This window comes from Corapipo altera, unplaced genomic scaffold (assembly GCF_003945725.1).
Source record: "Corapipo altera isolate COAL_440 unplaced genomic scaffold, ASM394572v1 239, whole genome shotgun sequence".
Classification (NCBI taxonomy): Eukaryota; Metazoa; Chordata; class Aves; order Passeriformes; family Pipridae; genus Corapipo; species Corapipo altera.
In genome coordinates this window covers 3,456,385-3,474,883 of record NW_020884938.1, presented here as the reverse complement: position 1 = coordinate 3,474,883, position 18,499 = coordinate 3,456,385, and the positions used below count along the sequence as shown (strand labels likewise).

The 18,499-nt window shown below is 43.9% G+C and overlaps 1 protein-coding gene across 2 annotated transcripts; it reads right to left on the bottom strand.

Moving 5' to 3' along the window:
* Positions 1-12,617: 12,617 nt before the first annotated feature.
* MED21 (mediator complex subunit 21) lies at positions 12,618-18,179 on the bottom strand. 2 transcript variants are annotated; one of them, XM_027660767.1, is made up of 4 exons: positions 18,047-18,155; positions 17,837-17,951; positions 15,342-15,442; positions 12,618-13,284 (listed from the first exon to the last, which is right to left on the bottom strand). In XM_027660767.1, the coding sequence occupies exons 1-4, from the start codon at positions 18,086-18,088 to the stop codon at positions 13,108-13,110; spliced, it is 435 nt and encodes a 144-aa protein (XP_027516568.1). In that variant the 5' UTR covers positions 18,089-18,155; the 3' UTR covers positions 12,618-13,107. The 2 variants fall into 2 exon arrangements, with proteins under 2 accessions (XP_027516568.1, XP_027516569.1); XM_027660768.1 differs by lacking the exon at positions 17,837-17,951 and having other exon boundaries at positions 18,047-18,179.
* Between the last annotated feature and the right edge of the window lie 320 nt (positions 18,180-18,499).

The following is an 18,499-nucleotide window of genomic DNA, read 5'->3' as shown; positions in this document are numbered from 1 at the left end:
TTGATAGAGGAAGGCATAAACCAAACCAATTTGGGTACATAAGGCAGGCAAAATAAAATATATGACTTGGAGTAGCACTAAGCATAGGAACTAATATGGAACACAACAAATTCTCTTCTAGAAGTTTTTAGATCAAGAGCAGATCCCTTTCTCAAACTAGGCTTTAACCAAAAATTGCATTGCTGAAGGAAATGGGATGAATTTTAGTTGCCTCTGTTCTCGAGAGGGTCAGATAAGATGATCCTAATGGCCTTTTCCAGCTTTAGGATTGCTGAGTGCTCTACTGAACAAGCAAGAGAGTGAATTTTAAGTGCTCAGTTATTTAAAATTAAAACTCCTTTGTGTAAAGTGTCACTGTATTTTCTCCTGCATTACCTGATGGAATTGTTCCTTCTCAAAGACAAACAAGGAGGCATGTCAGCTTTCCACAGGCTCTCAAAAATGAGTAATGCACCACTCAGAGGTCTTTTCTTCTGCTTATTTCTGGCACAACAATGATTAGGACCTCTTAAGGTATTTGTAGAGAAATCCCATTTTTATAAAGTACTCATTGTTTTCTGACAGTAGAATTTAGGGGCAGATAATAATTCCTCTGTGTGTGTTTCGCTGACATCTTGAAAGTTTTCCTGTTGCTACAGGAGATGAGATAAGTAACATAATATTAATCTCTTATTCCACGAAGAAGCAAACATTTAAAATTCACCTATGGAGGGTGGAGGACACAGTCACAGGTAGAGCTGGAACATGCTCCCAAAGGGGCATTTCACATTTCTACCTCCTCCTTTGAGCAGTTCCCTAAATAATCTACAAAATAGGAAGGAAAAAAAAAGATAAAATACTGTTTGGACCAGCAATTGCAGTGTTTAAATATTCCACAGGGAATTGTGACTCCATTCCAGCGGATGTGCCCCTCTGTGCCATGGATTAGTTGACAAGGTGGTGATGGGTCACAGGTTGGACTCAATGATCTTGGGGGTCTTTTCCAACCTCAATGATTCTGTGATTCTACTAAAAAAAAAAAAGGATCACTAGTTTGGATAATTTCTGTGATTCACTCTTTTTTTTTTTTGGTCACCCTTATTGCATTTTTACATTTAATCTGCCAGAGTTTACTGGCTCCTTTCTATTCTCTCCCTTTGGACATGCCTTCAACTTTTGAACTTCTTCCTACTGCCTTTCCTTGCTCTGCTGCCCAACAAAGCTTTCTCCAATCTTTTATCCTGCTAAAGGGCTGGAACCAGCCCACATTTAGGAAATGGTATCACAGATGACTAAGAGTCTGTTTGTCCTGGGCTGTGCACGGCAAACAAGGAAACAGGAGAGAAACTGGAACTTGTCGTCTAGTTGCACCAAAATATTTTGGACTGGAAAAGCTTCCTTGAGGGGACAAGTTGGTTAAGTGGCTGATATTTTCTGGAAAATCAGACATAAACCTTTGTTACAGGTACAAGTCAGAGGGCAGCAGGAATAATGTCTGTGTGGGGAAGTCAGTTCAGTGTGTTATCAGCCAGGGAAGGCAAACGGAAAGAAATGACATCTATTGTATCTTTACAGTTTCCCAGAAGCACGGGAGCAGATTATGGAGTGGTGGGAAGGGGCAGGTCCTACCAGAGAGAGTGACCGTGCATTTCTGTGCGTAATAAACATGTGGCACATCCAAACCCACTGCTGTTTTGCCTCCTCTGCCTCAGGGTAGAAGGAAACCTTAAGATATGATCTCACCTGCAGACCCGCAGTAAGATCACAGAAAGCTGTCACATCCAATCTCAACATTCTTTCTAAAACTTCACATCCTGAAGGATCATGATGAAAAGCCCAAAGCTCTCAGAGTACCTGTTGTGTGGGGGATAATTTTGTCTGGGAATGTGCCAGGAGAGCTGTAGAGCTATATCAAACAAGTCTGCCCTGTTGCAGTGAAGGTACCTCACCCAAAATTCCTGCCTTATCCAGAACTTTTGTGTAGCAGTGACTTAGAGTGTATTTGTCTAAATGCAGGAAAAAGAGGAAAACTTACCAGAGAAGCCCAGTGTAATGTTAATCTGGACAGGCAGGTTTTGAGGGCCTCAGGTGGTGAAATAACACACAAACGCAGCCCCATTTCCTGACATTTTCAAAGCTGTTTGAGGGAACGTCAGCTTCAGTATTCCCTATGGAGCTGCCACCATGGGAGGAGCTGTCAGGTGCTCTCTCCAAAGGGGTTGGATGCACAGGGGTTCTTTTGCTCAGTCAATCTGAAATCTCCATGCCACAGTTCCAAAGGGAATGAAAAACCATTCAAGTCAAGCTGAATATTTCCCTTGACTTCTAAGCATTCTTGGAAGCCTCATGTGAAACTAGGAAGGATCCCCTGTGGCACTGCTGGGATGGGAAGAGGTGCCCAGGTTTTCCTGGCTCCAAGGAATACGCAGAGCATCAGCTGAACTGGCTTGGGAAGACAGGATTGGGTGGGAATTGCTTGTTCAGGCGATATCAATAGCTCTGGTGGCAGCTTGATACTGACTTTAAAAACAAAGAACTAAAATGAATGTACAACTGATAAGCAGAGAAAGGGTTTAAAAGCCTGGGTGGGGTTTTACCCACATGGCTGGGCTTAGTCAAGGATTCCTAGAAGGAAAAACACGAGGTCAAGTGGCAGCTCAACCCCACTTTGTCTCCCAGACAAGTGACAAATGGTGGCCTGGGAGGAAAATCACTTCCAACATATAGAGACTTTTCCACAGCTAATCTGAAACTTTACATTTAATTTGAATGCAGATGGAGTAGTGAATAACAATTTATGCCTCAGTGACTTTCCCATAACACAGCAATAACAAATAGGCACTAAAAACATCCCAGACACTGACAAAATACAGACTGTCCCTGTTCCTTTTTCGTGCTTTTTGTCCTTAAATACAACTCAATATTGTGGCCATGATCTTTGCTTAATGGTGACCTTCAAGCTTCAAAACAAATTGCCTTTTGGCTGTGTAAACATACACACAAGGGCTCTCTGCTTTCTAATAGCAGAGGGGAAAATTCATTCACTCCCCAGACTTTCTCGTTCAGAAATAATAAGAATAAAATATCAAATGTTTTGGCTTTATTGAGACATTTATGGGAAGTGTCAGAAACCCTGTTTTCCCAGCTTTTCCCTGAAGGAGCAGTGGAATTGCATCTTTAGTAGACACATCTTTAATCCCAAATGTTTCCCCAAGGAGCTGTGTTCTGTTTATTCTCAGTTATTGCTCTTTTTTTCCAATGTAAACCATAGTATACGGCCTATGAATTAAGAGTCCTACCTCTTTTCCCATTTACCTATTTAACCTGTGGCAAAGACAGAATTATTAGAATTCAGGAATTTTTGGATCCTTGAAATGCCCCATTTCTTTCTGGGTCTTTTAATTCTCTTTCCTGTCCTTCCTTTGTCCTTCCCAGCCTCTTTTCCTGGAGTACTTTAAACCACTCCAGGATACAAATCAATCCAGTGCTTTGACTATGAATAATATTGAAGAGGTTTTTGTTTCAAAGGTTTGAAACCCAGCAGTAACTAAGGCAAAGTGAAAATGTTTTCAGGAGGGACAAACAATTAGACTTTGCCAACGGAGTGGCTCTCCTTCCTCCCACAGGAAAAAATAAAAGCCTGCCATGACTTTTCCAAGATTTTTGGGTTTAATATGATTTTGCATTGGTATGATTAACAGTAATAACTGGATGTTATTTGGGGTCAGCTCTACAGTGTATTTAGGAAGGGCTTGTAAGTTCAGAGGGGTTTGTAAGTCAAGAGGAAGTGTGAGGAAATATCTAAAGATGCACTGAAGGACTTGATGGGTGAAGTTCACTCCTGATGGGCTTTAGGGTCTCCTAAAGCAGAAGAGAGAGATTCAAGTACTTAAAGAGAGTTCCAACAAGCTTAGAAGTCCATGAGTGGCTGGAATTATTCAGATGAAAGGATTTGAGCGTATTTCTAACTCTGAGAACACATTTTTTGCAAACATGAAACTTGGTGCCCATCAAGCTCCAGTGTAAGTCTTTTTTTTAGAAAGGAGCTGACCAATTTCCTGGACAAAGCAATGTAGGTAGAGCAAGAATTGATGAGACACTTAAAAGAAAATACAAGATTATGGTCCTTTTCCCATGAAACCTCATCATTTATATAATATCATCAGGTTTTAAATGATGACTCTTCATCCTATATGATTGATCATTCTCCAGACACAAAAAATACCTCATGAAACAGCATTTCAGAGGGTTTTTTCTCCCCGTTTGATTCAACCCATGAAACGCTGGAAACCTGGTTCTCTCGAAGCTTATTCCCAGTCTGGAGCAGGCACAGGAATGTTCCTGTGATTCTGCAGGACGAACACTTGAGGGATCCGAGTTCCCTGGTGGAGGAAGTGAGTAATTCAGTTTGACTTCAGTGCCAGTTACTCATATCCTGTGCGAAGACAAGTGGGAAGGGGGGAACACCCCTCCCCCCAGAAGTAGAGAAAGATCCAAGAAAAGGGGGAGAGAGTGGCAGGAGGGAGAAGCAGTGACAACCAGTGAAGCCTCAGGGATTAATGGTCCTCATTTTGTCCTTAGCTGGCACAACCCAGGGAAATTTGTCATAATTAAGGGAACACAAGCAGTAAATGATCCCTGATCTTTGTAATTTCGTTGGGTTTCTTTTAACAGTTTCTCTTTCAGTCACACATAGAATAATATGAAAATATTAAATACAGCTGCAAGTTTGTGTTCCTAGACAAACATTGTGAGTGTGGGTGGTGTCTGTGTACATATTTATATGCACAGAGATATAGAAGTGGCTTTAGATACTGAGGGATAAAGTTGCAAATCATTACTGCATGTATTACTCCAGTTATCAACCCTGACTTGCTTTTGCTTTAGAGATCAAATCCAGGAATACTTGACAAGAAGAGCCCCTGTTGTGTGTAGAAATTGTCACTTGGGAATCCAGAGAGCACTTTACCAGCCACATCCAGGCTTGCACAGAGCCCAGTCCAGGTACAGAAATGCTGGGTTTTAGAAATGCCAACAGCCATTGGTTCCCAGCAGAGGCAGATCAGGACATGCAGAACAATGGGATTGCTCTAACACACCAGGTTGTGCCCATATGGAAGTGCTGAATCAGGTCTAATGCACTGTGCTTAAACTGCTTCCTGCTAGGTTTTGGAAACCTTTACCATCAACAGAGATCGTGTTCCTAAGATATGAGTTCAAAATAGGGCAAGACAGGTTTATTTTTACATTGTGAAAAAGCCAGAGGTGCTTTTAAAAGTTCAGCAAACTGCCTGCCTGCCATCCAAGGAGAGCAGCAATGCTGCCTGGAAAATCCTGTGCCAAAATCACAGGGGGACAGAGCTTCCCAAGCATGTGTGAGAGCAGCTTTAAGTCACTGTCACCCCATCACCCACTGCACACACTGTGTGGGAGGGAACCGTAGGCCCATAGAAACCTGGACCTTATAAATATCTCTCATAAATAAGGATTTGTAAGAGAGGAAAAGAAATTAGGAAAGGGGTGAAGACAAAAATTATCTTCTTTCCCCTGTGAGTCTGTAAATAGGGTATGGCCCCAGGAAGGGTGGGACAAGCACATAAATCAGTGCCCAGAAGCAGAGGGGACCAAATTCTCCTCCTTGTCCACACCAACACAGGTTCTTAGGTGGCAGATGATCAGCCTTAGGGGGAGAGGAGTTTTAAAAGTATGATATGATGAGTTCAGTACCCAGTAACAAAAAACTGTGCACAATGTTCACCTTTTGTTTACTATTTTCTGTCCTATTTGGTTTTCTATTATCTGGCTAATTTTTATAATTAGCCACTGAACCTGGCTGTTCCTGGCTCAGGTCTGTTACAGGAGGATTTAGGTCAAGTCAGCCCACCCTTAAATGAGGCAGGAACTGTATCCCTTTGGATATCTGTGCCTGTGGAGTGAGTCTGAGAACTCCCTGAAGTCTCTCCAGTGGGATTATTCCTCTCCCTGCTCAGCACCTGGAGCTATTTTTAACACTGATCTGCCAAAGGAGGTACCTACAAACCCATGTGATAAGTAAACACAGACTTGGAATGATGTCAGCCTGAAAAATCCCCTTCCCACGGCCTCTCCAAAAGGACACCAATGAAAATGTTGTGATTACTGAGCAGTGTCTGGTCAGCTTAACCTTTAACATAGGCTGAACTATTCAACCTTCTTCATAAAGGCAAACTTGTGGGTAGCTCGTGTGGGATGACATTTTCCTTGGGTGACATCACTCCACAGTAATTTCATGAAAATACTGTGATGAAACTTGTACAAGACAAGTGTCCTGGCCTTTCCAGACACCCGTGAGTCATCCCAGTCTGCTTTTTCTACCTCACAATAGAGACGGTGACAGAGATGGTGTTCTGAAAGCTGCAGCAGTGGCACAGGCACTGATACAAAGAGTGATTAAAGCACGTTTGTGGCATATTCTGGCTCTCTCAACCTCTCAGACTACTTTTGTCCCCCAACTTGCTCCAATTTTACAAGATTTATTTATTATATACCTCAATCCTTTGCAATATTAAGGCATCCAAGCTTTAAAAATCCAATTGTTTCCTGGTTTTTGGAGTATTTAGCACCTGTCCCTCCAGGTGGGGTGTCAGTGCCAGGAGAGTTCTTGCAATAACAAAACACTGTGCACAATGTTCACCTTCTGTTTTTTTATTACCTGTTCTTTGGTTATTTAGTTTAATTAGTCACCAAACCTGGCTGTTCCTGGCTCAGGTCTGTTACAGGAGGATTTACGTCAAGCCAGCCCACCCTTAAGAGAGGCAAGAACTGTATCCCTTTGGATATCTGTGCCTGTGGAGTGAGTCTGAGAACTCCCTGAAGTCTCTGCACTGGGATTATTCCTCTCCCTGCTCGGCACCTGGAGCTATTTGACCTGGACTTCCAGACTTCTGGAATGGTGAATCTTTGCATCCCTTTCCCAGTGTTACTCTGTGTGTTCATTTCTGCAGGGACTGGAAGCTGTGACTTTCCTCCTCCCCTCGGATATACTGACTCATACCAACACACGAACCACATCCACGCGTTCTAAATCAGTCTTTCTGGATTAGGGACAATTTGAGTGATTCCAGGCGAGGCAGAACATCTTTGAGAGAAAATCCTGGCATGGAATTTAAAGTTTTACAGGCTTGTGTAAAACCAGGGTATCCCTTGCAAACTGTGAGCAAACATGACCACAAACAGTTTCAACAGAGACACTTTGTCGTCTAGAACTCCGTGTTCTTCTGGACTCAAAGACTGACCTGAAGATGTCGGAAAAGGACTGGGTGTTTTGGAAGAAAGTAATCCAGCTCCTGGAGACCATCCAGGTAGTCACAACAAAGAAGGTTTAAGCATAGGTTTAAGGAGGGTTAAAATGCCAGAACTTGCATTCTGGCAAGTGCCACAGCTGCTCTATTGTGTCTGGGACAGCAGTTCCTGAGCACGTCAGGATCATGAATCATCTGTAAAAAAAGAGAATTCCAAGTTCTGCAGTGCAGTGTCTCCTCACAAGCATTCCAGTGCAGTCCTGCACTCCATTTCTGGGAATCACACTCCCTTTGATCTCAGTGAGGCAGTGCAATAAATCTCCAGGACAGACTGTGAACACCAAGGAGATTGGGATTTGTGTGCAGGTTAGACTGGGATTAACATGACAAGGACTAAACACAGCATGGAAAGGAAAGGGGCTGACACTGAGCAAACACATCACCACAGGGTGTTTGGTGCAGGTTTAAATCACACCACAAGGCTAAAGTGCCACAGCCCAAGAACCACAAATACTGGGGTACCACAGGTTTTATTGTGCTGTTGCTCCATAGGGTTCTTCCTGGTGGCGTTTCTCTGAAAGGAACATTTTCCTTACATTTTACTCTTCAATTTACTGTGTATTCCACAGCCCAACAAAGTCAAGACTTTATCAATATCCACTGTTACACAGCAGACAATTAAATATGACCTGGCCATAAATAACAGTTAAGGAATACTGGCTTTTTTTTGTAAGGAATATAGTGCTTTTCTGAAATCATAAATACAACCTCATGACACATCCTTGTGAAAAGAAAATGGATCCCTCGCTCCCCAGCTACACCTCAGGTTAAAACATCATAATTTCTTCTCCTGGGAGAGAGGCTGGCAGGTATTAATTACTTGTAGTTGGTCAATTAGGGCCCAGGTGGCAGGAAGCACACAGGAGATTGTGGCTCCATACTCACTGGGCTGCAGGAAAATACCTGCAGAGGAATTAAGACAGGGAAGCTTGCTGGAGTCACAGGAAGGATCCCCCTTGTTGTGGGACAGCATAAGCCAGGGCAGGTGCCACTCTATGCTCCCTGCCTGGCACACTGAGAGTCTCAGGACTTGTGTGGTGCCTGGAATGCCAGCTCTCCCTTGCCAAAGCAGCGATGTTTGGGCTCTTGGGTGCCTGGAGCAAGCTGGAACATGTCACCCAGCTCCACTGGAGGCTCCTTTCCATGGCTGGTTCCCACAGTACAAATTAAAACAATGTAATTTTAACCAGTTACATAATTTTACATCCAGACTTGGTGCCTCTTGGGGATGGAGGGCCACATCCTGCATCCCTTAGGAATCCAGTTTAGGTGTGGCTTTTTTCCTTCACTGTAGTGTTTCTCTCCCATCATTTTACACTGTAAATCACACAGTAACTGCACTTTATTGTGCCTAGGACTGTTAGGATGCTTCCTAAGCTTTACACACAGTTAGTCCCACTGATATAGAGGATCTGCTTCCTCTCCATCAATCACCTTTGTCAGCAGCTGGATAACTCTGCTGGCTTTTTGACAGCAGAAGCTGGATAAATTTCTGCCCCCTCATTGCTCCACTGCACAAGAGAAAGCTTTCTGACAGCAGCTCATGGCCATTTTTCAAACACCTCCAAGTGAAAACCTCCATTGCCTAAGCTCTCCCTTCGTTCCCAGGGCCATTAAACTCCCAGGGTGCTTGCTGGAACATATGGAGAGGTTAATCTTGACTGCAGAATGCGAAAACTGCCCAGCTTTCAGAATTAATACTGGCTTAAGTAGAGTGTTTGACATGAGCATCTAAAATAAAATGGCAGCTGACTGTCAGCAAAACCCACCCTTTTCCTGGGGCCTCTGGAAAGGCAGCAGAGAGGGAACCCTATTTTTTCCTTTCAGAAAGTCACTCTTCATTAGGTTGTACATTACAGTTGTATCCTGACATTTTTCCTTTAACATCCCCCTTCTTCAGCACTGAACTAAGATTTGCCTCCCCATGTTTTTCCCAGTGGAAGGTACCAAGCAGCCAGGCTGCTCCACAAGGCCAGCAGGGTCTCGGTGCATGAGCCCTCTTCTTTGAGCTGTCAGCTTCCAAGGTGTTGTCGTTTTTAGGAATACGGCTTCTCTTCCCTGTATGATGATTTGGGAAAATAATTAGGATTTTTCTCTCACACTTAAAGTGCAGTCACTTGCTTTCCCACACAACCATAGGCTGGAGTATGTTGATTCCTGAAAATGGGCTGCTATTCCAATCTTCTCTTTTTAAGTGGGCAGGGTGGGGGGAGGATGGAAATTACACAGTCCCTACTCAGCTACAAATTTCTACCCCACAAAATTAATTCATTTAGGCCTTCAGTGAAGCATTTAAGGCTAAAGAGGCTAAATCTGGTAATCTTTACAGTAAGTAAATAGCAAGCTAAAATAGCCAGTGCTGTTGTGCTGCTGGGTTAACACTTGAGTGTTGCTATAAACAGGAATTCAGAAGAAACATAGTGATGGTGTAAACACCTATAAAATAGGGAGTTCTTTGTGCTCAGAGCAGGAGGGGAATGTGTTTGGCTACTTAGTGCTGGCTGAGTACAGCAGCAGCAGGAGCATAAAATTCCTGGTGTGCCTGTTTCCTACCAGGCTTTCCAAGAAACAAAAATAAACAGAAAACCTACACCTAAGTGTATACAAACAGCACGTAGCAATTGCCAAGCTCCACTCCTACAAAGCATGTCACACTCAAACCACTAAAACAGCCAGAAACTTCCTGAGGATAATTTCCACTGTGAATGCACCTAAAACACACAGTTTGACATGGCTGAAACATGAAAAAAAGTTTGCAAACTCTGTTTTCTGTGCTCTTTGTTGCTAGAATATGGGTTACAGGGGAAAAAATTAGTTATTTGTTCTTAAGTCAATGAAAGCAATTCCAACTTGCTTCTGTAGATCTGAAAGAATAAGCCAGAATAAAACTTTTGCTCTGGTTTGGTGCCTGAAAATTGGGCTCTCATTATTTCTTACATAAGGCTCCATAACAAGCTATATAAAACACAAATGCAATTCCCTTCTTCAGAGGAGTCTGCCTTTGTCTACCAGTGAGTCAGCATCATGTGACAGATCAATTTTCTCCAAGTGTAGGATGTGGATTTTGCATATCACACCCTCCAAGGGCACCTGTTGGAAACTTAGGTCGCCCCAGCGTGGAATTTCACACCACACGTAAGGTCGGCTCCGTGGCCTCCCAACACATCAACAGGAATGAGGTGACACCAGATACCCCAAGTTTTCTGTCCTCCAGACCTGCCTTTTGATAATGGGGACACAACATTCCTTAAAAATCTCTTGGTTCTCTTGGAAACCCTGCATGTGTCCAACATCCACAGGATCCCTCAGGTCGGAGGGGACCTCAGGAGGTGTGTGGAGTTCAACCTCCTGCACAAAGGTGGCTCAGCTGGGAGGTCGGCTGAGGTTGGTCAGAGCTTTAAACAGCCAAGTCCTGAAAAGCCTCCCAGGATTTCCAGCTTCTCTGGGGACACTGTGTTCCAAAATTTAATTGTGAAGAGCCTGGCCCTGTCTTTTTATAAACCCCTCCAGGTTTGGGCAGGCTGTTGTCAGTGCCCCACCTGCAATAATAATCCAAGATTAATTTCATAAAGCAAAAAGCTAAAATAATACTAATGCACCTTTGTCTTCAAAAACAAGTGCACAAACTCCTCTGTATTCCTGTCTCTGGAAAAGAGAGCAGCTGCTGCGAGGTGTTGCTTTCCTCCGAGCACAGCTGTTTATAGTAAAGAATACAAGGCTTAGACCAGCCACTTACATTTCCTAAATTGATTCCAACATCTTTGCCAGTGGGCTCTATGGATTCCCAGCATGAGATGCTCCTGCTCATTTGAAGTGGTTGAGATTGTTTTCAATGGAATTTTCCATTATGCTCTGCACTGTCTTCCCTCAAAGCACAGTTTGCTCACTGGGCAGGACTCCTTGTCCAACAGAATGTGCACAAGCTCTGCGCAATACTTCTGTTTTCTTCTCATGATGTTTTACCTCCATCTATTCTCTTGTCTCTTCCCCCCCTATAGTGCTGCCTCCAGCTCTGGGGGCCCAGCACAGCAAGGTCATGGAGCTGCTGAAGCGAGTCCAGAGGAGGGACACCAAGATGATCAGATGGATGGAGCAGCTCTGCTGTGAGGAAAGGCTGAGAGAGTTGGGGTGACCTAACTGTGGCCTTCCAGGACCTGAAGGGAGCCCACAGGAAAAGATAGAGAGAGACTATTTCCAAGGGCCTGGAGTGACAGGACAAGGGGCAATGGCTTCAAACTGACAGAGAGCAGGTTTAGATGGGATACTGGGGAGAAATTCTTCCCTGTGAGGGTGGGGAGGCCCTGGCACAGGTTGCCCAGAGAAGCTGTGGCTGCCCCATCCCTGGAAATGTCCAAGGCCAGGTTGGATGTGGCTCTGAGCAACCTGAGGATAGTGGACGATGTCCCTGCCCAGGGCAGGGGCGTGGAACAAGGTGGTCTTTAAGGTCCCATTCCATTCTATGATTTCCCCTTTCTCTCTAATGCACTGAAAACAGGGGTGTTAAATGGCACAGATACAGTAATCCTGCCTGCCCTGAGCACCCCAAGGAGATCACTACCATCACACATTGCCTTTTACACAGACATGGTTAAACCCCAACAGCAGCAGCTGGACAAAGCAGCACATGAGGACAGAGGGCAAAGGGATCCACATCTCCAGGCCCCAAACCCATGCTCTGTCCATTAGGCAGCTGCAGCAAAGCAGTCATCCCCTACTTCCTGTCAGAATCCAACAAAAGATCCCGATCTTACTGACTGAGCTGCAGACTGGGAAAGGGCAAGTGATTCACAATACCCACAAAAGAACTATTGGGGTGGTACACCTTACAGCACTACTCACTCATCAAAATACTACACTGCTTTTTGAGGAAAAAAGAGCAATTTTGGCTCTCTGACCTTATTGTGTTAGTTGTTTTTAACTGTATCACAAACATAACTGGCAACATTTACTTTAGTAGGCACAGGTAAAGTACTGAAAAACCAGTTACTAGGAAGCTTTAAAAGACCTCTTTAGAGCACTTTGGGGACAAGAGGAGTCCTGCTGCTTGTGATCCCAGCACTCACATGGTAGCCACTGCTCACATGGAAAAGCAACATTACATAAGGAGTTATTTTCCTCACTGCTAATTTCTTCCCAGTCATCCAGTGCTTCCTGATCCCTGTCTGCCTTAGAGGCACTCTCCAGCTGCCAGAGGATGCAGAATACCAGGAAAATGTGGCACAAGGAAGTGAGAGCCTATCAGTGGCAAAAAGGGAGTCAAAGGCCTATTTGAGTTACAAACAATAATAAACACCAGTATCAGATATTTGCAGGTTTATTTCTTTGTAAATGAGATGCCAATTACTCTGCAAACATCAGAGTTTACTTTCCCTTTCCCTTGCTCTGTAAAGGGTGGTGAACCAGCCCATCAGTCAAACCAATGTTTAATTACCATTCTTGTTAATTAAACCAGATGGCCACCACTGCATTCACAGCACCGTCCCCATGGAACTCTGGCAAATTCAAGTGTGTCTGCGTGAGCCTTACAAAAAGCATACCATACAAAGCATACAAAAAGCATACAAGTTTGGAACAGAAAGCTCAGAAATTCATATTTTCAGGCAAGGAAACATCCATCAATACACCCAATTCCAGAGCAGCACCACTGATCCCATAGGAGAAGCGTTTCCCACGCAGAACCTGCAGTCTGAGCTTTGACAAAGCAGAGTCCCACGGGCTGCTGCTGCATTCCCGGTGGATCCAGAGGTGTTCCCGAGGCGGTCTGGCAGGGCCACGCTGCCCTCTGGCGCTAGGATTCGGGAAGGGGCTGGCTGGGGGTGCCGCTCCTGGTTTTCAGCTGTGACTGTGCAATATCCGCCAGGGCGCTCTGGATCTTCTCCAGCAGCACATCCCCACGGTAAACCACCTCCTCCAGCCGGGCAGCCGCCTCGTGGTTCTCCTCTTCCAACCGATAGAGACTTGCAGCCTTGGAAAAACAAGGGACAAAAGTAAGGATTTGCAACAGGACACCGACGTGACTTTGCTGCTCAAGGAACGGCCCCCAGGGAAACAAAGATTCTCTTTTAGTGCTTGAATTACACACTAATGACTTCAAAGCAGCTCGTGAGGCCCGGCAGCCTTAAACTGCACAAATCCACATGGAATAAACACCAGAAAAACCTAAACAGAAATGTTAGCCGCTTCATATCATCACTTGGTTCAGCACAGCCTTTCTGATGAGGAGTATTTATCCCCTTCCCCACTCCCTCACTGAAAGGTGCTCAGCAAGATGCCAGCACGACTTCCTTAAACCTTTCAATAAATAGCACATTTCACATGGAACTGTATTATTAAATAGCATATTTCACATGGAACCCTTCTTTCTTCAAGATTCTCTTTCAGAACCAAGCCGCTTTTGACTTAGACAAAATGTAGTAAAATAAAACATTTTAGCTTCAAAGTATTTTAATACTTTATCTAATAAATTTAAAATGGCTAAAACTTGTTCTAACTGGATATCAGAAAAGGCAAAGCTAAATACTTTCAAATTGGTATTTTTTTCCAAGTAGTTTTGCAGGTCTTTAAAAAGCCAGGCTTAAATGAAGTGGTAAATTCTTATCCAAAAATTCACCTCCTATTCTACAACACTGATGTCTTTAATGAAGGTTAACACAGGAGTGAAGGACTTGAGAGCTACTGGAGGAGCTTATCATTTAAGACAAGCCTCAGATATGAAACACAAAACAAGACAATCTTAGTATAAAAAAAAAATAAAAATAGTTCTGCCAAGTATTTATCTACCACATTTTAGAGCATTTCAAGCACCTTCAAAACTGTTTCTTTGAAAAATGTCAGAATATTTATCTTTAATACTGCACCAAACTAAGCACCAGAAAATACAAATCAAAACTGGAATCAGTAAGTAATAGAATCCAAGTTAACTTATCCCAAAACAAAAGAGATGGGAATTCTTGTGACATGAAATTCTGCATTAGCAGAGCAAGAAACTGTTCAAGTGTCACCTCTAAGGAAAGCATATCCCTACTGGATAACCAGCTCCTCCTTCTGGAGCATCCTGCTTTTCCTGTCACTTGGATCAGACCCTGCTCAATCATGGGAGAAGCCTGTAATCTGTCTGCAGCAGGAATTCCACCTTCAGCTATTAAAAATGCAGTTCCATGAAATTATGCTGGTGTTAACGAGCCCAATTAGTATGTTCAGCAATTATTGTGACTAGGAACATCTCCAAATTTCAACTCCCCTGTTTAAAACCAAATGTGATGCCACTGTCAAGTCATTTCTGTTTGGTGTAAAGCTTTCAGGTGATCACCAGGGTTGTCAGAGAAACAGCACTCTGCATCCCTGCTGCATTGTAAAAAGAAAATACTTGATGTGAACAGTCAAAAAGGAAATAAGAATATGCTGTTTAACAGGCAAGATCTGTAGGAATAACAGAAAAAAAATCACCACAATAAAACCCAAGTTTGGCTAGTCCAAAGGAGGACTGAAAAGTGAAAGAACTGTTTTGAGACAGAGCTTAAAGGATAACCAGCAAACCCTTTAACAACCAGAAACACTGTAGAAGAACAAAAGGCTTCTGTAAGGTGTGGGCTCTGCAGCTACAAAATAAAATGTGCTCCTAATGAGCAAAAGAAACATGAAACATTATCCAAGGGGAAAAAAAAACCTCAAAACAACTCCCAAGGCATAAGTATTGTTGCATCTGTTCTATTAATATTTGAACAGCTGAGGTGAGCAGTTTCCAGTATTGTGACAGAATGTTAAAAAAAATGCTTTTAACAGAAAACTAAGTTTAAAATATTCTCACTGAGTATAACCTTATTTAGAACTAGATGCAAGTGCAGTACTTGCACTAAGCCTACAAAGCTCTCACAGGCCACTCTCATGAAAAAGGCAGGCTTGTACTGAAATCCTTTTTCAAGATTACATGGTCTAGAGGCTAAAAAATGTGTTTAAAACTGGAAAAAAGGCAGAAGTTTGCCTTGGGGAATGTTCTGGTATTTTAATTAGGAACACTCTTACCTGCAGAGCTGCTGTGGATTCCTCACTGGGCAAGGAGTCTATGAGCACATCGATGTCCTTGGCAGTGCGGGCGATCAGGGCTGCAAACAGCTGGGCATACTCTAGGAAACACAGAGGGGAAGGCAGGGAATTACTGGGAATCAGCACAGCTCTACACACACAGCACAGGAAAGGCTAGACTGAAGGATGCAGGTCTTAAAAATTTTATCCTGGATGAAGGAAACAGCAGGGTCACCACTGAGGGAAACTCCAACATATCGGAGTCATGGAATCACAGAGTGGTTTGGATTTGGGCTGGAAGGGACCTTAAAGATCATCCACTTCCACCCCCCTGCCATGGGCAGGGACACCTTCCACTAGACCAGGGTGCTCAGAGCCCCATCCAACCTGGCCTGAAACACTTCCAGGGATCCAGGGACAGCCACAGCTTCTCTGGGCAACCTGTCCCAGGGCCTCCCCACCCTCCTAGGAAAGAATTTCCTCTGAATATCCAATCTAAACCTGCTCTCTGTCAGTTTGAAGCCATTGCCCCTTGTCCTGTCACTCCAGGCCCTTGGACACGGTCTCTCTCCATCTTCCTTGTGGGCTCCCTTGGGAAGAGGAAGGCAGTTTCATTCCAATCCTATATTAAACAAGGTAACTAGTTATACAGAGGGATGGGTTTTGTGCAGATGGGAAAATAGCCAGAACTCCATCCTCATCAGCCAGTTAAGAAATCACTAATATCAGTATTGACTGTTTTAGTGACTGCACTAAGTATTGGGAATTAGCTCAAAACTTATTTAAGTTTTTGATCTCTGCCCTGAAATCTGCCACTACCAAAAAAAAAAAAACAACCAATAACAAAGACAGCGATTCAAACATATTTTAAATCACATTAAACACTGATCACTAGAGAAAAAATTTGACATTTTTTAATCTAAAGAAAAAAGAATTCCTATTCTGCCACTGAGAAAGTTCGGTTGCCCCTGAGAAGTGGAAAAGAACTGGAAGCTTATAACAGACCTTAATTTAGCTCCTATATCATTGAAAGAATTGTTAGTAAAGGTACCTTAAGCCAGAAACAAAACCCTTCCATATGGAATTGTGTCCATTCAGTTTGAATTCAGTTCACTACTACTGCTAAAACATTGAATTAGTCCTTTTCAATTTATAATTTAAGACTTTATATATTTCTTTGTGTCCTTGGTTCATGAATGATTTGTGGAAGCAAGAGAGAAAACACTGTAATGGCAAAATTCCACAGAAGAGATTAACATTCTCAAAGGTACACTTGACTTTAACCTAAAAAAACCTCCCAACAACAACAAAACCAATACATCCATTTAAAACTTACTTAGGGTCACCACTGGGTTTACCTGTAAAGAGTTTTAAGGCTTTTTAAGGAAGCAAACAAGCCTTCCAGCTGGCTCTTCCAACTAATTCAAAATTCAACTGTCCTAGAAAGACCTCCAAACCAGTCTCCCCTGATGTTCTAATGAAAAATCCTAATCTGAGATATAGGTAAAATTTTCTTGTGGAGAAAAAGAAAAGAGGAAAAAAAGAAAATAAGGAAAAATATCCAGGACTAGAATAACACAGTTATTCATGATTTGAAATTCTTGAATCAGAGAGAACTTTTAGTTTGCTTCCCAATTTCAATGCCTGTTCTAATTTTGGCTGGGACAGGGTAAATGTTCTTCTTAGCAGTGGTACAGTGCTGTGTTTTAGATTCAGTATGAGATTACATGTTATTTTGCTTCCATTGTTAAACTGTTCTTACCTCAACCCACACGTTTTGCCCTTTTTACCCAGTTCTTCTCCCCTTGGTACAGGGGGAAATGAGAGAGCAGCTACCTGGTCTTTAGTTGCCAGCTGGAGTTAAACCATGACAGTGCCTTAGATCAGTTTCTAGTCTCTCCAAAAAAATAGTAAATATAAACCCACAAATGCCAGTGGGGAGATTCAACATGACATTATTCCTTAATTAATTTCTGTGGCTGCCCCAGCCCTGGAAGTGTCCAAGGCCAGGTTGGATGAGGCTTGGAGCAAACTGGTCTACTGGAAGGTGTCCCTGCCCATTGCAGGTTGGAATGAGATGATCTTTAAGGTCCCTTCCAACTCTTAACCTTCTATGATTCCATGATACGCAGACAAACATAAGTAATTAAAGGTTTATGACATGGAGAATTTTAACCTCATCCATGATTCCATAGAACTAATGAGATCCTTTTATGAAATCCTTTCTAAAAAGGCTTCTTGGAAGTAATGGGTAACTCGCTAACAACGTGTTTCCACAGTCGTATTGAAGCAGTTTAGAGCTGTGGAGCTGCTCTGCCTCTGCACAGGCACCAGCACAACAAATACATCGTGATGCTTCGCTGGCTCTTAAAACCGCATTTCTGCTACCACAATCTTACGCAACAAGCGACTTAACCTCCATCACTCCCCCAGCTCCCGGCCTGATTGTCAGTCGAGCCCGGGCTCTGCACTCCCGATGCCCAAGCCAGACTTGCCTTCCGTAGGGTTGGCGGGCTGGTCCTTGTTGATGGCGGTCTGGATGTTGCTGAAGGAGGCCGGGGGCCCGCACTGCTGCAGCACTCCGATGGCGTTACAGAACTGGTCTGCGAGCTGCCGGCAGCAATTAGCACCGCGTTAATTACCCCGTCCCACCCCAGCTCCCGGCGCAGCCCCGGGGGAGCGCGGGGAGAGCGCGGCCGCCTCACCGAGTTCACCGCGTCCTGCAGCTGCGTCAGCCGGTCCGCCATGGCCGCCCCGCCCCGCCCGCCGCGGCGCCCCCTGCGCGCCCGGAGGAGGAACTGTGTGTGTGCGGGCACCGCTCATCCCAGCCTGGGGATTTCCCTCGGGAACGCCTTCGTGCGCGTAAAAAAAAAAAAAAAAAAAAAAAATCTCAAATCCCTGCGGTGCGTCCTGTGAGGCGCGGCTGAGCGGGAAACAAGGCTCAAGGGGGGACCTTATGATAGGATCATAGAATCATAGAATCAGCCGTGTTGGAAAAGACATCCGAGATCACCAAGTCCAACCCTTGATCCACTATCACCGAGGTTACCAGACCATGGCACTAAGTGCCACATCCAGTCTCAAAAACCTCCAGGGACGGAGAATCCACCACTTCCCTGGACAGCCCATTTCAATGCCTGATTACCCTCTCTGGAAAG